Consider the following 26,614-nt stretch of genomic DNA (forward strand, 5'->3'; position numbering starts at 1 on the left):
GAGAGCCTTTTTTGTAATAGTCTTTGTGAAAGAAACCATGTGGTAGAAGATGACATGTTAAACAAAATGTTTGCTAATCAACCATTTTTGTTAATTGCAAAATGGTGCTTGCATAGGCAGTGTACACAACTTGCAAATAGTTGAGGGGTACAGAACATAGCAGTTGGTGTACAGAAGAAATCGGAAGTTCCCTTTATGTATTTAGTTTTGATATGTAAAAGATAGCATTCAAATGGGGTGAAAACGTGATGCTTTTCTGGTAGATACCAAGCCATATGTTTATTACTAATAAAATTGGTACTAAAGGGGTTTCATTGTCTCACCAGCCTCTGAACTTCACCTTTAAATCGGTGGTGGTAGGTATAACTTCAGTAGTTTGCCTCTGCTCTGCACACACGATGTAAGATCAAAAGGCTGCTGCAAGCCTCCAACTGGCTCCACAGTGAAAAAAACCTCACTCTGAATTTGTAAGGTGCTTTGCCTGATGTTTGGTTAAGTCAATGGGTTGCTGTTGCCTTAATGGAGATTAGTTTGGGAATTTGTTACAAGTTATGATAATAGTAATTTGTAACCATGTGTAAATCAATAAAATGTTTCAATTAGTTTAATGTTAAGCCTCACACTGGGTCTGATTTTCCTGAATTTAGAGTCGCATCTCAAACATAACACTTTTAAAAACAACTGTCATAACCTATAATAATTCCTCTGGGAATTTTAAATAACTCTGCTTTACCAACTGCATCATTGTCATAACAATATAACATAAAAATTTGCCCATTACATTGTCCTTTGTGATTTTCTTGTGCCACGGCACAACAAATGGAGAATATTTAGCCACAAGTTTGAATTCTGAATTTAGTGCAGTATACAGAATGGTACTACCCTCCACCTCTCACCATTTGTATAAATTCCTAATTCCACTAGATGGTACATCCAAGGCTTTCAATTCCTCTATAGTCTGGCTGCACCCCCACCCCACTTCCATCTAAGGAAAGAAATTCTCCCCACTCCCAGAATCCAGGACCCAATCTCAATGCTTGTGAAGCCTAAGACTGATCCCAGGGACATCACAATGCTCCCCAGATCTGGGTCCTCGGGATCACTTGCTTAGTGATCCCAAATCTTGCACCACTGGAATCCCCTCCTGCAGTGTTTAGTGGAACCCTGCCCCATGCCTGTGCTCTTTGAACCTGAGATTTTAACTACCAGACACTGGGCTCTCTTTTCAATACTCTGTTCTTCAGATTACTATTGAGGTGATAACCAGAACTCAACTTTCAGGCTCAGTTGTGTCATTTATGGGTTCAAGTCCTATTGCAGGGACTTAAGCACATGATCTTTGTGAACATTAGTGACAGCGTAGCACTTATACTGCGAAAGGGTGTCTTTTGGGCGAGATGTTCAACTGAGACCCAGTATGCCTTCACATAATTTTGAGGGGAGATCTCCCCAGTGTCCTTGCCACTATTTAGCCCTCCACTAAATAGGTCGTGTAGTGGTATTGTCACTGGATTAATATGCCAGAAACCAAGGCTCTGCAATGCTCTGGGGCTGGCCCGAAATGGGGTTTGAATCTGTCGAAGGGTCATGAGGACTCGAAACGTCAACTCTTTTCTTCTCCGCCGATGCTGCCAGACCTGCTGAGTTTTTCCAGGTAATTCTGTTTTTGTTTTGAATCTCACCACAGCAGATGGTGAAATTTGAATCAATAAAAATCTGGAATTTGAAGTTTGACTACAAAACCACTGCCAGTTGTCATACAAACCCAGCTGGGCACTAATTTCCTTTCAGAAAGGAAATCTGCTGTCTGGCATGTGACTGTAGTTGCCCCCTTGTTCAAAGGGCATTAAATGTTAGCCTAGCCAGTGACACCCACATCCCATGAATGGAGTGGGGGAGAAACAAGCATGCCTAAACTTAAAACTACCTGAGGTCAGTAAATGCAAGTCTTATACTTCTCCTGCTTGCTCTGTTGAATGTAGGAGAAACAGCAACATGAAGATAGCAGCAGTAGCATAAGAGGGATATCTTTCAATTTACTATCTGCAACACTAACAGAGAACAGGCACACACCCTACATTGTGCAAACCCTGTCATAAAGATAAAAGCAAATTACTGAATGCTGGAAATCTGAAATGAAAACAGAAAATACTGGATTAAATTTAGCAGGTTTGGCAGCATCAGTGAACATGGAGTCCTTATGACTCTTTTACGTTAACTCTTTTTCTCTCCCTCCATAGATGCTGCCAGACTTTTTTCCAGCATTTTCTGTTTTTATTCCCGATCAGATACTTTTTAAAAAAAACAGAAAATACAAGGAAAACTGAGCAGGTCTAGCAGCATCTGTAGAGAGAGAAACAGTTAACGTCTCGCGTCCGTATAACCCTTGTTCAGACACTTGGCTCTCCCTCGCTTCGCGGTTTCTAACTCGACGTATTATATAAACATCACACAAGATGGCGCTGTCGCTATTCCCCCCAAAGCGCCCGAACCCATGCGAAACAAACAGCACATCCACAATGCACCGCGGTATTCCCCGGCCCCCGCCCCTTCGCGGGACGTGTTGTGTGCATCCGCCCGCCCACCCGCGCCGCCGCTCGTGCCCCCCCTCCACCCCACCCCAATTCCGTGCCCGCCCTCAGCAGATGCTTGGCCTATGAACGGTCAGGACGCGTGCGCACATTCAAATGTTGACGGGGAATGTTTGAGAGGGAGGCTGGGCGCGAGATTTGGCGGGATATAGAAACGGAGCTGGAGAACGGCTGAAGGAGCGGCGGAGAGCAGAGCCCAGCAGACGCACGTACACATTCCGGAGCAGCTGGGGATATGGTGACTCCACTGCTGGAACTCAGTCAGCGAACAGCGACCCTCAGCCGATGTATTAATTATTGGAGACTGGCCACCCCGGAGCCCCCGAGTGAGTGCGTGAGAGTGGGAAGGGAGTGAGTGTCGGAAGATACAAACCGTCCTTGTCAATGATGGCCAAGCGAGCTCGGAGGTGAGTGAGTGCGCAGCCGGCGGCATCTCACCAAGCACTCATGGTGATCGAACAACCTTTAGTTTAATCACTGATGAAAGTTGCTCTCGTTGCATGCAGCAGGTTACACCGGGACTGTGATGTCGGAAGCTATACCCATATAATATTTTTTAAAAAAGGACTTTCGTACCTTTTTTTTTTGAAGTAACGTGCCGCTGAGTAATTGCCATGCTCTGGTTTGTTGTTTTGCAAGAGTAAGCTTTACCCATGTTCACGTCCATCTAGAAAAGTTGCTTGGGAACTGTTAAACTTCGCAGTTAAATATGCAAAGTGCACCAGGTATAACGTGCGAATTAGGTTATAAATATTTTATAAATTTTGATTTGTCATTCATGTGTTCCTGCAGATGTAACTTGCCACATCATTACTGGGCGTGCTACATAATACAGTATCATTGTGAAACTGATCAGAGAAGCTGGCCAAAAAATAGAATTGGCAATACTGTAGTTGGCCAATAGCTGCAAATAGTATAATTCAGCCGAAATCATTGCAGTTATTAGTTGTCTGGTTTATTGGAGGGTTAAATTCGCCATGACCTGAAGTTTAAATAAAAATAAAATGATAGGATAAAATTATCCAGGTTTTATTTCTGGTGTTATATTCGAGTATCAGGGGAGAGATACAAGGCCAACTATTTTCAAATTAAGCCCTTGTTTTTTCTGTCCTTAAATCTCATGAGAATTCTACGGCGTGTATATTGAAAGCTTGTTAGATATGCTGTTCAGAATAATTTAACAAATAGTAGGGGAAGTAGACTTTCTTATCCTGTAAAATAAATTGCAGAAATCAAATCTATTTAATATAAATCAGAGAAGTTAGTTTTCCCTGATATACTGTTGGTACCTAAAATTGTTTACCTGAATGTTATTCTGAAATGATCAGTTAAGCAAACTGGGAATCATGGAACAGAATGGAAGGAGACCATTCAGCCTTTTGTGTCCATGTTGCCTCTCTGCAAGAGCAACTCATTTACTCCCACTCCACTGCCTTTTCCCTGTAGTTCAGCATGTTTTTCTCTTCAGGTGCTTATCCGATTCCCTTTTGAAAGCCACAATTGAATCTGCCTCCTCCTCATTCTCTCAAACAGTGCATACCGGATCCTAACCACTCGCTGCATTTTTTTTTAAAAGAAAAGGTTTTCCTCATGCTACTGTTGGTTCTTTTGCCGTTCACCTTAAATCAGTGTCCTCTGTTTCTTGACTCTCCCGACAATGGCAACAGCTTCTCCCTATCTACTCAGTCTAGACCCCTCATGATTTTGAACATCTGTATAAAGTTTCCTCTCAACCCTCAAATCTCCAAGGAGAACAGCCCCAGCTTCTCCAATCTATCCATGTAACTGAAGTTGCTTATCCTGGGAACCATTCTTGTCAATGTTTTTTTTTTTTGCGCCTTCTCTAAAGCATTCACACACTTTTTCTAAATTACTGTGCCCAGCATTGGACACAGTACCCTAATTGAGGCTGAGCAAAGTGTTTTATAAAGGTTCATCATAACTTGCGTTTGTACTCTTCTCTATTTATAAGGCCCTGGATGTCATATGCTGCTTTAATCACTTTTTCTCAACCTGTCCTGCTACCTTCAGTGACTTGTGCACATATATGCCCCAGTCCTCCATTCCTGCATCCCAAATTAATTGTACCCTTTGTTTATATTGCCTCTCCTTGTTCTTCCTACCAAAATTGATCACTTCACACTTAAATTAAATTTCATCTGCCATATCTGCCCTTTCCCTCAGTCTGCCCATGTTTTCTTGAAGCCGATTACCATCTTCCTCACAGTTAGCACCTTCCAAGTTCTGTGTCATCTGCAAATTTGGAAATTGTCCTCTGCATCCAAGTCTAGGTCATTAATATACATCAAGAAAAACTGGAGTCTTAACACTGGCTCCTGGGGAACCCTACTGTGTACCAATCATTCACCACATCTGTTCCAGTCACTCAGTCTACTTTGTGTCCATGCTGCCACTATTCCTTTTATTCCATGGGATTCAACTGTGCTGGCAAGTTTATGTGGCACTCTATCAAAAACCTTTTGGAAGTCCATGTATACCACATCAAGTACATTACCCTCATCAACTCTCTCTGTTACCTTATCAAAAAACTCAAATCAAGTTAGTTAAGCAAAGTACTTCAGCCATGCCCTCTGTCTCCTTTTAAATATGCCCCCCTTTTTGGTCCTAATTGGCCTCACCCTTCCCCTTGCTACCCTTTTACTATTTATGTGCCTAAAGAAGACTTTTAGATTCCCTTTTATGTTAATTGTCTCTTCTCATATTGCCTCTGCCTTATATTACCTTTTTCACTTTCCTTTGAACTTGCTATATTTAGCCTGCTTCTCATTTTGTATTATCAATCTGACGTACACCCTCTTTAATCTACTTCATCCTATCTCTTTTTCATCTTCCCAGGATCTCTGGCTCTGCCCTACCTTTCCCAACCATGGGAATTTACCCTGTCTGTACCTGAGCCATCTCCTTTTTAGAGGCTGCCTGTTGTTCCTTTTAATGCTTTGTCTGCCCATTCCAGTTAGATTCCAATTTACCTAGGACAGATCTTTCCTGATCTTCTGAAATTGGTCGTCCTCCAGTTAAGTATTTTTACTCTAGGTTGCCCCTTGTCCTTTACCATAAATAATTGTATGGTTGCGGTTTCTGAAGCATTCCCCTACTGACACTTGATCCATTTGACCTAACATTCTCTAGAAGCAGATCAAGCAATGCTTCCTTCTTCGTTGGGCCAGAAAAATACTCAAGAAAATTCTCCTGAGCACTTTAGGGAAACTCTTCTTTCTCCTCTCTGCACTATTACTGCCCCAGTCTGTACCAGGATAATTAAAGGCTCTGATTATCACTACGCTATAGTTTTTGCACCTCTCTGTAATTTGTATACAAATTTGTTCCCCTCTTTCCAACTGTTTGGCCTATAGAATTCACCCAGTAGTGTAATGGCATCTCAAATGTTTCTTAACTCCTAAATTGAATGTCCTTGATTTCTCCAGAATATCATCCCTCCAAGACTGTAATATTCTCCTTAAACAATGCTGCCACACCACCTTTCTTTCCTTTCCTATCTTTCCTAAACGCCTTGTATCCAGAAACATTTAGTGCCCATCTTTTTTTAGGGTGGGTTCCTGTTATCACCACAATATCATATATTCCCATGTAGCCATCTCTACCTGCAGCTTGCCAACCTTATTTACCACGCTTAACATATGTGTACTGTAAACCTAATTTAGATCTTATTGTATTCTCTCTTAGTCTGACCCCACCTAATCTTATTTCTTACACTCGTAGTATCTCAGTCCTTAAAACAATTTGTTTCTCCTCGTGACAGTTGATATCATCTGCCAGTTTATCCTCTCATGTCATTGTGTGGGGGACTGCAATGGATAAAATAAGCACTAACTTCTACCTGTGTCAAAATTTTCCATCAGCCAAAAAATGGGATGGAGACCTATTGTAGCTATGTCCTGCCCCAAATTCTGCCCTCATTTTACCCAATTTACACAGGAAGTATCCATTCAGGCTCATTATATCTATATATTTGTTACTTTGAATTTTTTAAGGCATCTTGTGATCATCTGTACTCCATATCTGGAGTAACATGTACAGTTTTGGTCTCCTTATTTGAAAAATAATATTATGTTGGAAGTAGTTCAGAGAAGGTTCACTCGACTCATTTCTAGGATGAAGGGTATATCTTATGAAAATAGGTTGAACAGGTTGGGCCTATACCCGTTGGCATTTAGAGGAATAAGAGGTGATCTTATTGAAACATCTGAGATCCTGAGGGAATGTGATAGGTTGAATACTGGGAAGATGTTTCCTCTTTGGGGGAGACTAGAATTAAGGGATACAGTTTAAGAATAAGAGGTCTCCCATTTAAGACGGACATGAAGAGAAATTTTCTGAGTCGTTGGTCTGTGGAATTCTCTTCCCCAGAAAGCAGTGGAGGCTGGGTCGTTGAATTTATTCAAGCAGATTAGATAGATTTTTGATAGACAAGGAATTCAAGGGTTATGGGGAATAGACAAAGTGGAGTTGAGAGCACAATCTGATCAACCATGATATTAATGAATGGCAGAGCGGCTCCTAAGACCTGTGTTGATCCAGATTTTGTCACCCCTCCTAATATCTAATGGCTCAGATCTAATTTTGTCTGATTAGTGATAGCAGTCGGCCATTTGACCCCTCAAGCCTTTTCCGTATTCATGGGTGATTTTCATCGTAACTCCTCTTACTTCTCTTGGCTCCATTTAGCAAAAATCTATCACTCAATTTTGAATTTTTCAATTAATCTAGTCTCAACAATGTTTTGGGGGCTGAGTTCCAGACTTGCATGAAAAAGAACTTACTGACTGTGCATCTGAACAATCCAACTCTAATTTTAAGTTTATGCTTCCTTGTTCTCATACTGGAGGAAATAATTTCTCTGTCTGCCCTGTTAAATCATCTTTAGATCACCTTTAAACTTCAGGGGAGTACAAATCTAGTCTATGCAATCTGCCATTATAATTTGGTCCTGATAGCATTTTATTGAATCTGTGCCACAATTGTTCCAAGGCCATTAAACATTTTTGAGGTGCAGTGCAGAGAACTGAATGCAGTACTCCAGATGCGGTCCAAGCTTTATCTAACTGTAACATAACTACTACCCCTTTTGTATCCCAGCTCCCTTGAGACAAAGGCTAGCGTTCCATTAACATTTTTAATTACTTTTTGTGTCTACAAAAGGTCCACTAGGCTTTAGTGATTTTATGTGCATAGATCCCTGAATCCCTCTGCTCTTCCACAGATCCTAGCTGCTCACTATTTAAAAAATACTCTGATCTATCTTTCCTAGGCCTGACATGGATAGCTTCGTATTTTGCCACACTGAACTCCATCTGCTGGTTTACCCCACTCACTTAATCCATCAATGTCCTTTTGCAGCTTTGTGTTCCCAACTATGCTATTTACTTTGCCCACCCAACTTGAAGTCATTAATCTGTTCCCTCATCCAAATTATTGATAAATATAGTGAAAAGCCAAGGCTGCCCTACAGACAGCTAGGGGACGCCACTAGTCACATCCTGTCAGTTTGAATATGTACCCATTATTCACACACCCTGACCTCCTAACCAAGTCCCTAACCATGTCAATAGTTGCCTCCAATTCAACTCCCTTTCAGTTTTGCTAACAACCATATTGAATGCCTTCTGGAAGTCTATATAAAAAGCATCTATATACACTTCCTTATCTACCACATTAAGACCCTCAAAAAATTTAATTAGGTTATTTAGATATGACTTGCCATTTACAAATGGATGCTGGTGCTAATTCTGTTCCTAATGACATTTTCTAGTAACTTCCCAACAACAGTTAAGTTAATAAATGTATAATTCCCTGAGGCTCTGTCACCTTAAAGAGAATGCGTGCTTCACGGATTGTTCCCATAACTCCAAGGGCAATTAGGGATGGGCAAGAAATGCAAACCTTGCCAGTGATACCTAAATTCCATGAATGACTTAAGAAAACATGTAATGTGCAGTAGGTATTGATTTGAGTTTTAACACAATCCGCCAGAGTAGTTTAGCCTTTGTAACACGTTTCCTCTGATCTAGTGTTGTCTGTTTTTTTTCTTTTTTCTGTTGTCCTGCCCCATGCTGCTGTCATTTCCTCAGTTTGTTGCTTTCTCAGTGTCTTTAAAATAGTACATAAAAAAAACAAATATTTACTAAAAATCACCTTATATGGAATTACTGTTTGAACTTATGCAATACTTGTGATCTTGCCCAAGAATTTATAATCTAAACTGTCTCAGAAAATTTGCTGTGTTATGTAAACTCTAAACTTTATCAAAGCACCAGATGGTGCTATGCTGCATAAGATAACTGCAGTGACCTTTAATAGTTTAGTGCTTTGCAAGCTCCAAGTATTGAAATTCATTGCTAAAGTTTGACTATCCATAACATGGCTGGTTTGGTTTATTGAACTTTCTTTTTGAGTATATGTTATTTGTGCATTACTTCTTTTGTAAAGAAAGCTGCATAGTACTTCTAATAATAGAGTGGCCACTGACGAAGCTCAAGAATACTGCACACCAGCCTGCTCAGCATTCTCTTAATTATAAACGGGGTTGACAAGCGTTAAATGAGTTTCTCACCGGCTACTGTCCCAGTCCTATGCCTGACTTGCATAGCAACAGATTCCCAAGTTCAGACACTCTAGGGTGACAAGCTGCATGCTCCCTCAACACTGAAGACAACATGGCAACTCAGGACAAGGACTATCAACACAGAAGGGTAACCTAAGACAAATGGGCTTGAGCTGAAGGGTTCCAGCGGTCTTTCATCCATGAGAATTAAACCCAGGACAACTGGGTTGTCACGTGACTGATGTAAAGTCCTCTGGATAATTCAATTAAAAAAATAATAAATTTAACTGCCAATTTAAATAAAGAATACCCTTTTTTAAAAAAAAAAATTAACCTAGAAGATTGCAGTGTTGGGGTATAGATCAGTTGGTGAGTGTTTTGATTTTCTATGTTTTAGGGATTTTTTTTCTTGTTGGCCGCTGGGGGGGGCGTTGTCCAAAAGGACTGGAAGGTCCCTTGGAGGTGCCATATGGTTGCAAAGTTCTCCTCATCCTGGTTCAGGATATCAATGGAGGTTGTGGATTGAAGCCAGCAGTTGTCCTGGGTTTAATTCTCATGGATGAAAGACCGCTGGAACCCTTCAGCTCAAGCCCATTTGTCTTAGGTTACCCTTCTGTGTTGATAGTCCTTGTCCTGAGTTGCCATGTTGTCTTCAGTGTTGAGGGAGCATGCAGCTTGTCACCCTAGAGTGTCTGAACTTGGGAATCTGTTGCTATGCAAGTCAGGCATAGGACTGGGACAGTAGCCGGTGAGAAACTCATTTAACGTTTGTGGGCTGAGCCTCTGGTTAGTGATCCTAAAATAAGAATAGCAGACAGGGACTGATCTGCTTTAAAAAATGGCCTGTCTGCTATCAAACCAGATGGATGGCCACCCAGTTAGCAATAACCTAGCTTGTATTTTATTACTGTCATTGAATAGCATTGCTTGAATCTGTTTCACAGATTCTGCAGCCAGTTATGCAGTTAGCTGTCTCATACTATTGTTTTGAGGTGAAATTTCTTCACTGGATGAAAAAGTTTTTCCTCAAATCCCCTCTAAACCTCCTGTCCCCTGGTTATTGACACCTCTGCTAAGGGGGAAAAGTTTCTTCCTATCTATGCCCTCAAAGTCTTGTATACCTCTATCGGGGTCCCCCCTCAGCCTTCTCTGCTCTAAGTAAAACAACTCTAGTCTATTCAGTCTCTCTTCATAGCTGAAACGCTGCAGCTCAGGCAACATCCTGGTGAATCTCCCCTGCACCCTCTCCAGTGCAATCATATCCTTCCTATAGTGTGGCAACCAGAACTGCACACAGCACTTCAGCTGTGGCCTAACTAGCATTTTATACTGCTCCAACATAATCTCCCGGCTCTTATATTCTATGCCTCGGCTAATAAAGGCAAGTATCCCATGTGCCACCTTATACCTTATCTACCTGTGTTGCTGCCTTCAGGATCTATGGACATATACACCAAGGTCCCTCTGATCCTCTGTACTTTCTAGGGTCCTACCATTCATTGTGTATTCCCTTGCCATGTTAGTCCTCCCAAATGCATCACCTCAATTTTCAGGAATAAATTCCATTTGCCCTGCTCTGCCCATCTTACCAGCCATCTATATCATCCTGTAAGGCTTTCCTCCTCACTATTTATGACACCACCAATTTTCATGTCATCCGCGAATTTATTTATCATACCTCCTATATTCACAACTAAATCATTAATGCACATTACAAACAGCAAGGGTCCCAGAACTGATCCCTGCAGTATACCAATCGTCACAGCCCTTCCAATTCCAAAAACAACCTTTGACCATCACCCTCTGCCTCCTGCCACTAAACCAATTTTGATAACTTTCCTCATTGTGATGTGGTGCAATGTCTGCAACTCGATCTCTAGCTCCTTAACTCGGATCCGAAGTTCCTCGAGTTGCAGACACTTTCTGCAGATGTGTTCGCTTTGGATCACCTTGGTGTCCAGCAGCTCCCACATGCTGCAGCAGTAACACCTCACCTGTCCTGCCATCACTATCACATCATATTTAATTTAATTAATTAATTACTCTAGTATCCCCTCTCTTTACACTTTATTGCTGTAAAAAAATTACAATATCGATGTTATACTTAAGCTACTTTTTAAAAAAAAAAAGGAAAAAAAGGCCAGCGATCCAAACACAAACTAAAGACTTTATTTTTACTTTAAAGGCTAGAAATACTCACCAATCCTACTCGCCAATTGGTGGCTCTCCACGCTCTTTTCTCTCTTGCGCCTCTTTATGAAGCTTCTCGCCTCGCTCCGTGCTCTTCAATGGACTCAATATAGTTGTTCCAGTCATTTTACTTTGCTAAATTAAAGAGGATCATCAATTGACTTGTGGAAATAATGAACCCCTTTTTTTTTAAAGAGTGTTTTATAGAGTGTAATCTTTTCCATAAGTTATTATTCGCTATCACTTAGATGGTAAGATGTTGTGCCTCCATCTTGTAGATTTGGCATTCGTTGCTCTTAGTGGTGAGTTAGCATGCAGCACAGGCGATGTTGTCCCTGGTGTTGCAGGAGTCGTGCTCGCTGTTGCTAATGTTGTGTCATTTGCTGGTGATGTTGTCTCCTTAGATATTGATGTTTCCAGTGTTGCTGATGGTCTCTTCTGTTTTTTCCAGCCCTGGTGTAGGTTGAATATAAACTCTCTTGTTTCTTTTCATTTGCTTACCAGTTTCGGTCTCAGTTATGTATGATCCTTCTTGGCTTCAGTAATAACTTTTGCTGGGCTCGGGATTGGATCCTCTACATGTACACTTTGTCCTTTCAACAGCTCAGATAGGGATTTAGCATGTTTGTTGAAGTGCTGACCATCTCTTTGCTTCAGTTACTGTCTGGATTTGTCTTTCTATAAACGTCTGACCTCGGGTAGTGTGGTAATGAGATGATGTTGAATCCATACTGTTCAGTGAATTCTTTAACTTCCCTGGATGTGAACTGGGTGCCGCTGTCACATGTTAATTTTTCAAGAATTCCTTGCTCAGCAAACAGAACTTGTTTCCTGAGATGATTGCTGTGGCACTCAAATCTTCCATCCTCTGGGTAAAAGGAAGCTTTGAGTAGTAGCCTGTGACTGAGATACCATTCTTGTTTGTGTCACAGTTTCATATTTTTCATAATGTTAATGTAGGCTTCTGGGTCAGAGTGTGGATGGTTCTGTCTGTGTGACAGATATAATGAGAATAGGGGCGCTTAGACTACAAGATTGGAATTATCAAAAGAGTAGGCGTAAGACACTTTTGAAATGGTGATGGATAAATTAGGATGAGGGTTAGGATGACACACCCTACAGAGGGATATAGGTTAAGTGAGTGGGCAACAATTTGGCAGATGGAATATAATGTGGGAAAATTGAGGTTATGCATTTTGGCAGGAAGAACAGGGGAACTGAATATTATTTAAATGGAGAAAGACTGCAGAAAACTACACAGGGCTTTGGGAGTCCTTGTGCATGAACCCCAAAAAGCTAACATACAAGTTCAGCAGGTAATAGGGAAGGCAAATGGAATGTTGGCCTTTATTTCAAAGGAATGGAGTATAAGAAAAGGGAAGTCTTGCTAAAACTATACAAGGCACTACTTAGACCACACCTAGAATACTGTGAACAGTTTTGGTCCCCTTATCTAAGCAAAGATATACTGTCATTGAGGGCAGTCCAGACAAGGTTCATGCGGTTGATCCCGGGTATGGAGGGATTTTCTTATGAGGAGAGGTTGATTAGGCTGGGCCTGAACTCATTGGAGTTTAGAAGAATGAGAGGTAACCTTATTGAAACGTTTAAGATCCTTGGGGAGCTTGACAGGGTAAAAGCTGAAAAGTTGTTTCCCCTTGTGGGAGAGTCTGGGACCAGAGGACATAATCTCAGAGTAAGGGGTCGCCCATTTAAGACAGAGATAAGGACGAATTTGTGGAATTCTTTATGCAGAGGGCTGTAGAGGCTGGGTGGTTAAGTATATTCAAGGCTTAGTTAGACAGGTTTTTAATCAGTAAGAGAATCAAGGGTTATGGGGAAAGGCAGGAAAGTGGAGTTGAGGATTATCAGATCAGCCATGATCTCATTGAATGGCGGAGCAGACTCGATGGGCTGAATGGCCTACTTCTCCTATGTCTTATGGTCTATGGTTCCACAGGGTGTGAATGCAATTTACATTTTTAGATAAGTGAAGGGGTTGTTTGATTTTTTTTCAAGGGGATGGTTTAATGTTTACAACTGGCAAGGTAGTGAGGCAAAGAAATACTTTTATTTTTCCCAAAAGGAAAAGGCCATATTGACAACATGAAAGGTTTTTAATATTACGGAAAAAGTAAATTTCCAAAGACATGTAGAACAATAGGATTTTACACACCTAAGAGAGAGAAACGTATATAAAGAAGGATGGAAGGCTATGTGGGGTGTGGCTGTGGAAAATCTGGTAAGGTACACGGTGTGAACCAGACTTTGGAAAAGCCTCCAAGAGCCACTCTGAAGAAGTGCTGCTCCAGTAACTACAAGTTTGTATTAAAAGCCTTTTGAATTCCATTGTCAAGTGGGTGCTGTGGTAACCTTGCTGGATTGCTTATTCAAATTTAGTTTGGACTGTTGCCTTAAAGGGGGTGTGTAATTGGTTGTCAGGTTAATCAGGAATTTTGGGATTGTTATAATATCAAGTAACTGTAAGCTTGTGTATGTGTCTGAATTCTTTTCTTTTGATTTTTAATCTAATTTTTAAGATCTCTTGTTAGGGGACTCTTTACTTCTAAATTCAGTGCATAAGTCTTCTCGTATTAACTACAAATTGCAAAACCTTTGTGACATCGTGGCCAAGTTTTCCTCGTGGATTTGGTCTGCCTGGCACATACCACTTGCCACATCATAACAATTGTGTGTGAATAAATTGGCTCCCATAGTATGGGTGGTACTTAAGTTATCTTTTTTGTGTTGTGTGTTTCTGTACTTTTGGCATAAATTGCATATAGACACCGTATTTTCATGTCTTTGTATATGCCTATCTAATACACAGCTGACCTGGCTCTGAGTTTACCACCAGAGTCCAGGACAAAGCAGCCTGCTTGATTGGTACCCCATCCACTCTCTCGACCACTGACGCATAGTGGTAGCAGTGTGTACCATCTACAAGATGCACTGCAGGAACTCTCCAAAGTTCCTTAGACAACACCTTCCAAACCCACAACCATTACAGTCTAGAAGGACAAAGGCTGCAGACACATGGGAACACCACCACCTGGAAGTTCTCCTCCAAACCACTCACCACCCTGACTTGGAAATATATTGCTGTTCTTTACTGTTGCTGGGTCAAAATCTTGGAACTCCTTCCCTAACAGCATTGTGGGTGTATCTGCACCACATGGACTGCAACGGTTCAAGAAGGTGGCTCGTCATCACCTTCTCAAGGGCAGTTAGAGATGGGCAATGAATGCTGCTTAGTCAGTAACGCTCAGATCACATGAATGAATAAATAAACTTCTCCATTCCCATGTGGCCTTCATGTATCTTCTGGAGAAGCTCTTCCTTCATCGTTTTGAGTATGATTATTCTTGATTCGGCTAGCAGAACACCCATCTTCCAGTGAGATGTCAACTCTGATAGACCATTACTGCTGTGTTGCTGGCTGTGTTTGCTGTTTCTTCTCAGGCCATCTCTGGATCCCTTGGTGAGAGAGCATCTATCTGTAAGTCCTCATCTTTGCTGGTCTCATCTCTAATTTGACTCTTTCGGTGGTGTTACGTTCACCAGGTGATTAATCTTTATATCTAGATCTTTTAGTTTGGTTGTCACCACAGGACAAAGATGAGATACAGTATCTGTCAGCACAGTTTCGCTTCCTGGTTTGCATTTGAGTGAAATCTTAACTCTGAAGCCTCAAGAGTAATCTCTTTGGTCGTGCTGATGCTTTACACAGATCCTCCTTGTAGATTTGCTCCAGTACATGATGTTGATGATCACTGTCCGCTATGAACTTTCTTCCTTAGAGATAAGAAATGAACTTCTCATATCCATACACCACTGCCAAAAGCTCTTTCTATGTTGGCATATCTGGTCTCAGCTAAGGTCAGAGCTTTGGATGCAAATGTTATTGACTTTCTGTCTTGCACCAGGGCTGCTCCCTTTATAGAAGCATCTACTTGCAGAGTGACAGAGTTTCTTTCTGTCATAGGACAGACTTCTTTCCTGACATATTACCTTTTTTTGTTTGTTGAAACTCCTTTCTTATGATTCTGACCACTGGTACTCTATCTCCTTTCATCAGCTCCTATAGGTTTGTTGTGTGCTCTGATATATGTGGTATGAAGGAGCTTGTTTATTGGATCAAGCCAAAGAAACTTCTCAACTTTCTCTTGTCCCTTGGGGCTTCCATTCCAAAGACAGCCATGATTCTTTCAGGGCTTGGCTTGATTCCATCAGGTGTGTATACCGTTCCAAAGAACTAGCATTGTGTTGCTTTCACAATGCTTTTGACTCTCTTTAACTTGATCCTAGTTTTCCTGGTTCTTTCCATGGCTTGATGTATTTGGTTGCCATGATCTTTTCCATCTGCACTGGTATATCTGGATCTCATCTGTTATGCTGACTGCTTCTTTTGCACCCTCTGTCTCGTTTACTTTCTACTGGAACACATCCTGTTCACTTGAGGTCCAAAAGGCAGATGCAGGAATTTGTACCATCCAAAAGGTGTGTTGAACGTTGTCAATAGGGAAGCTTCCGCATCTAGTTTCACATTCCCGTAGCCTTTTCTGGCATTGAGTTTGCTGAAACCTTTTGCCCCTGCTAGTGCTGGTGTAATCTCTTCTAGTGTTGGAATGGGGTAGTGATCCATCTTGGTAGCTTGATTGAGATCTTTGGGATACAGGCAAATTTTTAGCAGTCCATTTGGCTTCTCCCTCACCACAATGAAATTTACCCAGTCTGTAGGCTCTGTCACTCTGGTGATCACCTTCTTCTTTTCTTCCCTTTCTAGGAGCTATCTTTGAATCTTTCTTTAGGTCCTATTGGTACTTTACATGGGGTTGTGGATCACTGGTTTAATTGCTGGATCAATAGAGATATACTCAAAGCATCCAACCGTCCCATCGAAACACTCTGGGTACATTTTCATCAAGTTGTCTTTGCGTCTGATTGGAGAGCGCTTTTCAATGGGTGTACTTCCTCCAACCCTCAGTGTCGCCTCCATCACCTCCTCATGGTTTACTGAGACAATCTGAAGCTCTTCACAGCTGCTTAACCCCAGCATAGCAGGACCATCTGTTTCATCTGTTTCAAGTTAACATCTTTTTTCCTTTGTTGTCCCTCTGATTTGGGTTTTTCCTAGCTGTTAAATCTCAGTTTCTCCTGTATGCTGTTAGGTGTCCTGAAACAGAATATTCTTTGAATAATCATTTTATTCCAAATTTTTGGGAAAAATCTTCTGATATAGTCTGAGTGCAATGATGTTACTCTATGCTCTGGTAACAGTCTTCACCTTTTAATATTTATTGTGGGCTTTCCTCTCACCCTCTTCCTGTTCTGAATGGTTGTGTAAAGGTTTTTTCTCTGGGAACGGTAGTGTCCAGCCATTTCATGCAGTAGTATGGTTCCTATGTCTATCATGTTCTCAAATTCACTGTCATTTTCCAGGGTATGGATGTTTTGGTTGCTTTTCCTGTTCATTCACCCAATTGCACTGGCTCTGGTGCTTTGTCTACTGCTTTCTAACTTTTTGTTCTGCACATTTTTGGCCTTTCCACAAGCTCTGCAAATTGCTCCATATGCAGGACATTTCCTTCTGTCTAAATTTATGTGGTCGTCCACAGTTTCTGCATGTCTTTCTCTCTGTTTGGTGTACGTTCTTTTGTTGCTGCACTGCATCAACCCTGTTGCTTAACTGAAGGCTGGTTGTTTGGGTAGTCAGTGTCTGCTCATCTGTCTGCTCGTGGCTTTGTGTGCTCTGCAGTGTTTACATTATGAGCTCGTCCTTCCAAATTAGCAATTTCTGTACTTAAGGGTATGCAGAACCAGGGTATGCAGAACCTAAGGTAGTTGATCTATCAGCCTTTCATCTGTGTCCTCAAACTTACATTTTTGAGCTGCATGTTTTAACCTTACAGAGCTGACAATAGGCTCATCTAATTCCTGTCTTGAGGCCTTGAAACTCATATTGATAGATACTATGATTTGATTTTGGCTGGAGATGGGTGCTGAACTTGTCAATTTATGTCTGGATTTTTGCTGTCCTCTTCAGTAAGCAGTTTAAATAAATTTAATCCTATATCTCTTGCCCACTGAAGGATATAGCTGACCCTCCCTCTCTTCTTTGCTAATGCCTTTTAAGTAACTATTGAATGTCAGTCCACACTTCTGTTTAAAATGCACAAATGCCTCCAACGACATCAACTTCCCAATTAATTTTAGGCTGTAGTGGTTCATTCATCGCTGTGCCGGTAAATGTTTCTTTTTTTGTTTTCACATGATTCACTCAGACTTTCTTCTGGCACTTAATGTGGGTCAATTTTCCAAATTGGTACTAAATTAATTTAAAATGTTTTAGGTTTACTCACAGACACTCACTGCCTCCATGCTATGCCTTGTTGCCGTTTTGATACCTAATGTTGGGAATAATCACACCTTAAGCTTGGAAAGATGAGAGCTCTTTATGTTTAATACTTGCATTCTGCCTTGTACAAAAGAAGGACCAGTTTGAACTGTTTCTGTTACACATCAGTCTCTAGTGCAACTGTGAAATGTGGCCCCCTGGGATACTTGCACATAATTAGTTCCCAGCTCTTTACAAATGTTTACAGATAATACACCAATGTGCAACAGTTATGAAGAGCAGCCTTTGATTTGAGAAATAGGTTAAAGCATCCTTAGTGCCCTGGTTGATAAAAGTAAAGTAGTGGACGTGGAAACTCTGGTTTGGCTGAATGACTTATAGAGCATACATGTGCCTCCATCTGACTCCCTAGGAATATTGTTTGTTTATGTTTAAATTATGATCCTGATGTTAAATGAGGCGCTTTGGGAGTGGCTCAGATATCAGATGGAAAGCTGGAAGTAAGCAATGGGTGTGATGCAAAGCTGCATAATGTGGTTTCAAGTATTTAAAGGGCCAATCCAGATACTTTCCTCATGTCTGAACATACTCAGGGCGATCAAGCACCCCCTTTTTAATGATGCCTCCCCTGAAGTACTTCTGGGAGCATTGCGGAGCGGAATAGAGATGCTCTTTCCCCAGCAATGGGAGGAAGAAGCATGCTGCTACAAAGAGGAAATGACTGGAGGTGACTTAGGATGTCGGCAGCAGGAGCATTGTGCCAAACTCCTTCCTGCCTTCAGTGACGGAAGCACTTTAATAGCCTACCAGTCAGAAAACGTGAGCATCGTTGCACATTCACCTACATCATGCACTGCTCATCAAACCCCCTTCCCTCTTTTTGCCTCAACTCTGCTTTTTTTAAGTGGGTGTGAGGAGCCAGCACGTCCATCTATCTCGCAGTTGCACCCATCTTTTTCTGTCTTTGCACTTGCTCACATCCCCATCTTTCTATCCATCCTAGTCACTCTCATCCCTACACGATTTCTTGCCTCCCCCGATAGTCATCCCCATCAAATGCACTCCATTCATCAGGTGAATGTATGCTATTATTGTCCCTCACTGGCCTTAGCACCTTCCAAACCCATGACCATCCAGAAGAACAGGGTCAGCAGATACATGGAACACCGCCACCTGGGAGTTCCCCTCCAAGCCACTCACCATCCTGATTTGGAAATATATCACTCTTCCTTCACTGTCACTGGGTCAAAATCCTGGAACTCCCTCTCTAACAGCAAGGTGGGTGGACCTACACCGTATTAACTGCAGAGGTTTGAGAAGGCAGCTCACCACCATCTTGAGTGCAATTAGGGATGGCCAGTAAATGCTGGCTTAGCCAACGAAGCCCACATCCTTTTTGTATGAATGAATGAATAAATTTTTAAAAAGGCCTTTTCTTTCCCCTATTGCAAGAAAAGAGAGAGGGAGTAAGGCAAAACACAAGGGAGAAGGATCTAACTGAGGTGGCCCTCTGCAGATCTCATGACTGACAACTAACGAGGAGGGAGCAATGGAAATCTGTGATGTCTCCTTGTCCCTGGCCTTCATAGATGTGGACCTCCCAGCCACTTTGTGACAGAATCAAACATAGTTCGTATACATGCCTTACAATGCTCACCCATGTGCACCTGATTTGAGCAGTGAGTGAAATATCATCTTCATAATTAGCCACATTCTTATCATGCAAGTATAAAATTCATGATTTTTTTCTTTCTGCCAGGATCTTCATGCATGTAGCAGCAGTTGATGGACTTCCCAGACAACAAGTCCTCAGAGGAGTTGATTTCTTTTGAGGATTGTTACTGGACTAATACTTACCATGCACCAGCTCAGATATTTGCACTTCACTGAATCTGGGTCAGTAGATAGTGGGTGACTGCCACTTCACAATTGATTAAGCGCAGATAGTGGTGACAAGGACAGATGTGGAGAGTCTGAGTTGGTGTATGAGGCAATCTCTAAGCTCTAATCAACTGGGCATAGATGCTGTCCCCTGGGGCTTGTTGATGAAAAAGATAAACATTGAGGGGCAGCAGGTGATACATGTAAATTGTCTGTGATTGCAGAGAATGAATGAGTCCACCTTGAGCATGAGTGGAGGCTTGGCCTAAATAGCCAAGTGGTTATAGTACTGGGTTTGTAACCCCAAAATCAAGAGTTCAAATCTCTCAATGGCAAACAATGTAACTTCATCTGAATAGGAACAGATTGAGCATGAGTGGGCTGTTGTCGCAGAACATTGCAATGATGTCACCTTACATGGATTGAGTGACCAACTCCAGTTGAACATCAGTTGCAGCAATCGAATGAACCCATGCACAGTGAGGCAGGCTTTGAACGCCAATATGCTTGGTGCTTTAAATAGGAGGACCAATACCTTAAACTTGACCTTATAGTATGTCATTGATCTGCAGAGTGTTAGCAATGAAGTGTCGCTGGCCCATGAGAGGGATGACTGTTGAAAAGGGATATGGAAGTGGGATTTCACTCAAAGCACTCTCTCACTCTCTCTCATCCATTGCCCTTCCTTCAGGCAGTACCCGAGTTGCTACTTCCTTGCCCAATGACTGAGCCTGTAGCCTTAGGTGGAACCCTCAAGGGCTTCAAAACCTAGAGGTCATCAGTGAAAAGCATTTCAGCAGTTTGAGCAGGGACCTAGGCACTCTTGTCTCTAGCGCTGCGGAAAGCATAAGGGTTACAACACATAGTGATAGAAAAAGGAAGAGTAAAGCTTTGTTGTTCACAAGGGTGCATAACTATGTTGAGGTTTCTGTTTAGTAGTACTAAGGGAATCCCTGTACTTGGGCAGCAAGGTGAGAATCTGCTGCTGCTGCATTGGTGTTTTCACCTTCACCCCCACCTCTGATTTGTCTGCAATTGATAAATGCTCTGCAGCACGCAGCTATTATTCTGGAGACCCTGCCTAGTGAATACTGAATGATACTTCTGGATCAGTCCAAGCACCTGAAGTACATCTTGAACTTGCTGATCACTTTGTCCCTGCCAGAAGACTGGAAGAAACATAGATATATTTATGTCAACCTGGCTACTTTATAAAATTATTATTTCTATTTTAAAGATGGACAAGGCTTCACCCTGACTAGCCATCACTCATAGCAGAGGAATTTCTAACCTTCAGATACCAGCAGGGACCTTTTTTTTTTTAAAAAAAAAAGAGGTGCTAATGCCCTCTGACTGCCGGCAATCAAATTCCAAATAAATGTGCCAACTGCCTTTGCATTTCTATCGCAGAGCTCCAGCCAACAGAGACGGCATGTCTGCAAAGGATAAAGGGACCCTGATTCCTATATTAAACATCTCAAGATTCCAGACCTGGGAAAATACATCCTTTGACCAACACCAGAAGTGCGAGATACGTCACATGACCTTTCCTCAAGCTGCTAGAACCTGTAATACTGCTATGTGGAACTGAACCCAGGCAGGCTCCCATTTTTATCATTAACAGGTAGCAGCAGAAAGAGCTCTGCCCAGGTAAAGTGCCTTGCCCTCATCTGCACTCTGACCTCCTCAAACATTGGAACTTCTGTATCTGTGCCTTCAAGACCAATTCATCTCCATGTGCCATCTTCCATCGTGGAAGTCCTTACTTCTGGAAAGACGGATCCTGTTTCAGCCTGCTAACCTCTGAAGGAATAGGCCACTGGATCTTTTGATTCTGAACTCATGTGAAACCACTACTCTTATTTTTATCGTGGTCTTGCCCTGTACCCCTTTCTTTCCCTTATCACTTTTTTTCTATTGTATGAGTGCAAAAGGGGCAGATGTTACGAAACCCCTTTTCCACTTTTTGTGTGTGTAAAATAAACCAACCCTATTATTTTAGCTTTAACTCAAATTTGCTGTGGGGTTGTTAATAGAGGATTGCATCACTCTAAGCTGAAGGGCTGGGGAAAGCATGCCCCCGCTTATAAAGAGGGAAAATCAGAAATCAAAAACACCTTTCTGTTTACAGATGGGAGTGAGAGGAGAAATCAGGGTTGTTTAAATTAATCCCTCTCCAGTCTGTAGCAGCTTCTGTTGCTCCATTCTTGTGTTTCATTCATGACATCAGTAAGAACTTAACTAGTCAGATTTGAAGGGATATCGGTTGTCTCCTGGCAGATACCCCTCAAGTGTGTTTGCGGATCCCAAGATTTTGGGATGAAGTATCCTGGTGACCCCCGAGAATCTCTTTACACAACGCTGCAGTATTTTTCATTGTAATGAGATAAAGTTGCAATTTTTTTCAGTGGGAGAATTGTAAGATTTGAGAAAATTCAGCCGTGGAATAGGTGGATGATTATTTGACAAATATCTCAATTATATTTAGAAGGATTAATTATAGGAACCTAGAGCTTTTACCCATCATAGCATAAGACCATGTTCTGCTGGGGGAAGAACGGGGGTCCTCAAGTTGTTTAATATGCTTATTTCAAATTCTTAACTCTACGTTGAATGTCGAAGGTTTATTTGGAAATTCCCAATCCACAATAAACAACAGCATATATTTAAAGTGTCCCGGTGGTTGATTTGAACTTATTAGCAATTTTATAACTTCTTCCACAAAAACTTCCTTCAGCGTTTCTTTGTGATGCTGTATGTGTCACCACTGCACATAATGTGATGATAAATTTGAGAAGTTCAATGAACCATAACTAATCCACGTGAAAATTGCTCTTAAAGCATATGTTTGGTAAATTACAACATATAGGATACAATTTACAAATTGCAATTGGCTGATCAGATTTTTGCAAGTTAATATGGGAAATGTATTTTCTTTTAAATTCTCAAAGTGCTTTGGATAAGATTGCTGATGCTTCACAGAGGGTGAGGAATTGAGCTGTACAGAGTGGAAAGATCTGAGGTTTGAACCATGGTTTGTGTTAAGCTTATCACAGCTGCTGTGATAGTAGAGCACCACAGTGAAGTTGAATAGCCTGGCAACAATCTGTTGAGATTTGCACGTCAATAATGGCCACTTGAGGGGGTAATGGATGTCACCCATAGAATTGTATCCTGACAGGAATCTCATTTATCATCAATGTCTTTCTCTGACTAAAAAGAGCAAATTTAAATTGAGCAAAGATGTATAAGAACAAACAATTTTTTATCTTTTTCTTTCAAGGGATTTAAGCATTGGCTAGCATTTTTTGCTCATCCTTAATTGTCCTTGAGAAGGTGCTGGTGAGCTGCCTCCTTGAACTGCTGCAGCCCATCTGGTGCAGGCATGCTCATAGTGCTGTTATGAGGGTGATCCTAGAATTGTGACCCAGTGACAGTGAAGAAGCAGCAAAATATACCCAAGTCAGGATGATGTGTGGCTAGGAGGAAAAATTGCAACTGGTGGTGGCCCCATGCGTCTGCTGCCCTTGTCCTTCTAGGTGTGGGTTTGGAAGGTGCTGTTGAAGGAGGCTTGGCGAGTTGCTGCAGTAAATTTTGTATATGGTGCCACTGTGCATCAGTGGTGGAGGGAATTAATGTTTTAAGGTGATGGATGGGATGCCAATCAAGTGGGCTGCTTTGTCCTGGGTGGGGTCAAGCATCTTGAGTGTTGTTGGGGTCGCATTCATCCAGGCAAGTGGCAAGTATTCCTTCACACTCCTGACTTGTGCCTTTTATAGATGGTAGACAGGCTTTGGTGAGACAAGAGGTGAGTTACTCCCAGCCCCTGACCTGCTCTGTAGCTACAGTATTTATGTCTTGTCCAGTTCAGTTTCTGGTTAATGGTAGCCTGCAGGATGTTGATAGTTGGGGATTTAGTGCTGGTAATTTCATTGAATGTCAAGGGGAGATGGTTAGATTCTCTCTTGTTTGAGATGACCATTGCCTGGCCCTTAAGTGGTAAGTAACATTCACACCACACATCAGCCAAAGCCTGAATGTTGTCCAGGTCTTTCTGCATATGGACACAGACTGCTTCAGCATCTGGGGAGCTGTGAATGATAATGAACACTGCAATCATCAGCTAGCATCCCCACTTCTGACCTTATGGTGGAGGGAAGGTCATAGATGAAGCGGTTGAAGATGGTTGGGCTTAGGACACTACCCTGAGAAACCTCTGTTGCAATAACCTGGGGCTGAGATGATTGACCTCTAACAGCCACAATCATCTTCCTTTGTGCTGGGTATGGAGAGTTTTTCTTCTGATTCCCATTGACTTCAATTTTGCCACATTTGTTCAAATGTTGCCTTGATGTCAAGGGCAGTCATTCTTGCCTCACCTCTTGAGTTCAGCTCCTTTTGTCCATGTTTGGACTAAGGCTGTAATAAGATCAGGAGCCAAGTGACCCTGGGGAACTCAAACTGAGCATCAGTTAACAAGTCAACGCTGTGTAAGTGCAACTTGATAGCAGTGTTGATGCCATCTTCCATCACTTTGATTGAGAATAGATGGGGCAGTAATTAGCTGGGTCGTATATGTCCTGCTTTTTGTGGACAGGGCATACCTGGGCAATTTTTCATGTTGGGTAGATGCCAATGTTGTACCTGTACTGGAACAACTTGCCTAGGGCCATGGCTAGTTCTGGAGCATGAATCTTCAGTGCTACTGCTGGTATGTTGTCAATGCATAGCCTTTGCAGTATCCAGTGCCTTCAGCCACTTCTTGACATTGCCTAGAGCGAATCAAATTGGTTGGAGGACTGCTGTATTCTACAGTCAAGTTCTTCTCTCGAGGAATCATGTATGAGTATGTTGCCCATATGCATATTAATCCTTCCATGCCACCTTGGGTCTGAGACATTGTTCTTTGGAATATCTGTAGTGCAGAAGCAAGTCTGAATGGTAACCTGTTAAATAATGACCAAATATTGTTACAAAAGTGAATTTTTTGTCCAGAAGGAAATGCGAAAAGCTGCTGTTTGCATCTATATTTTAATTGTTCATGGGATGTGGGTGTCACTGGCTAGGCCATCATTTATTGCCCATCCCTAATTGCCTTTGTTCAGAGAGCATTTTTAAGAGTCAACCACATTTCTGTGGGTCTGGAGGCCAGACCGGGTGAGAACAGCAGATTTCCTTTCCTAAAGGACATTAGTGAACCAGATGGGTTTTTATGACTATCGATAACGGTTTCATGGACTGCTCATCATTAGACTTTTAATTCCAGATATTTAGTGAATTCAACTGGGATTTGAACTCTGGTCCCCAGAACATTACTTTGGGCCTGTGGATTACCAGTCCAGTAACAATATCTCAACGCCACTGCCTCCCCTTTGGTGAATAGGGCACTTTTTTTGCTAATTTGGCAAGACTTTCATCCACTGATGCCATCGGGCAGATCTCATATTCAAATGTTTTGTTTAGTTGAGTCAAATCCACATAGATCCTAATTGAACCATTGGGCATTGTTACGGTGACAGAATACAGAATTCATCGGTATGGTTACTGGAAAGAGAACTCTTTGCTGTAATGTGCTCAATCTCACTCATGACTTTGTCTAAGAGTGGCTGAGGGACTTTAGCAACAAGGCAAATTTGCTTAGCATCAGCACTTAGGGTTATACAATATTCTGGCTTCAGCTTTCCTAAGCCTGATGATGTTGGGAATTTATTCCTGAATGTTATTGGACTGCTCATCAGCAATTTCATCAACCTTGTAGATCAGCCTCAATTGTAAACATGCTTTCCAGCTTAATGATGACTTTTGGTTCTGTATGGCATACAATGGTTCAATAATTTCTTTATCTTTGTATCTTAACCTTGCCAAGTGTTGACCTATGTCTTTCAGTGTAATTCCTCCTGGACATTATAATTGGATGGATGATGGTTGTAACTCTTTTGAGTACAAACACGTTTCCATCTGTTCCTATTCAGATGAAGTTACATTGTTTCATAGTTTGCCATTGTGAGATTTGAACTCTTGATCTTTGGGATCCAAACCCAGTACCATAACCACTTGGCTATTTAGGCCAAGCCCTGGATGATGGTTGTAACTCTTTTGAGCACAAACACGTTTCCATCTGTTCCTATTCAGATGAAGTTATGGATGATGGTTGTAGTGTGATATTTTTAAGCCACTTTGCTTCATCAGGTAAAACTAAAACACCTGTGCTTATCTAATTTCAACCCTGCAGGGTGTCCATCCACTTTTTTAATAGTCCATTAATTATTTTGTTTCATTAGCTTACCCTAGGAAGGTTAATTGTTTCTTTGTGTGGCTCATCCACTTCTTGTACTTGGTCTCATTATTTTCTCTTTTTGCTTGTGGGCTATTTGTGTTCTAGATCAGCAGACAATTTTAAAATGTCCAAACTTTCCACAGTTAATGGCATTCTTGTTTGCACTGCTGGACATTCTTCTTGCTTGTGCAAGGTATTCCCGCCGCACCAAGAGCATTTCAAGATGTTGGTTGGTGTGCTCTTCCCTGATTTTGTAGTCTTCCGCTTTAATGCGATATCTCTTTTTTCTGCCTGACATATTGAATGGTCTCACTCATTCGCCTCCAAGGGACATCACCTTTCCCCACAAGCAACTGCTCTGTTTTGCTTTCTGAACTGCCTGTCAGGTGATTTGTACTGCCTTGGTGAGAGTTAGATCTTCTCATCTCTTTTCTAAGAGATCTGGAAGAGTTTCATCCAGAGCCCCAACTATTATGTGATCATGTGTTAATTCATCTCTCCCCTCCAAGCCACACACCATCCTGATTTGGAACAATATGGTCATTCCTTCACTGTCAAAATCTGAGTCAAAATCCTAGAGCTCCCTTCCTAACAACACTGGGTGTTCTTAGGACACATTCAAGAAGGCAGCTCACCACCACCTTCATGGGCAATTAGGGAGGGGCAAAGCACCCAGAATAAATCCATACATTCACCCGGTTTTTTTGTTTCTGCTTATTAAATTTTGCTCATTC

At 41.7% G+C, this 26,614-nt stretch overlaps 1 protein-coding gene across 3 annotated transcripts in view; it reads left to right on the forward strand.

Moving 5' to 3' along the window:
- Positions 1-2,661: 2,661 nt before the first annotated feature.
- mybl1 (v-myb avian myeloblastosis viral oncogene homolog-like 1) overlaps positions 2,662-26,614 on the forward strand; it is a 153,513-nt gene continuing 129,560 nt past the window's right edge. For all 3 annotated transcript variants that reach the window (XM_041190120.1, XM_041190122.1, XM_041190121.1), the window contains exon 1: positions 2,662-2,998. In XM_041190120.1, the coding sequence (XP_041046054.1) occupies positions 2,976-2,998 (23 nt within the window). In that variant the 5' untranslated portion in view covers positions 2,662-2,975. The remainder of the gene's footprint in view (positions 2,999-26,614) is intronic.

The sequence above is a fragment of the Carcharodon carcharias genome, chromosome 6 (assembly GCF_017639515.1).
Source record: "Carcharodon carcharias isolate sCarCar2 chromosome 6, sCarCar2.pri, whole genome shotgun sequence".
Classification (NCBI taxonomy): Eukaryota; Metazoa; Chordata; class Chondrichthyes; order Lamniformes; family Lamnidae; genus Carcharodon; species Carcharodon carcharias.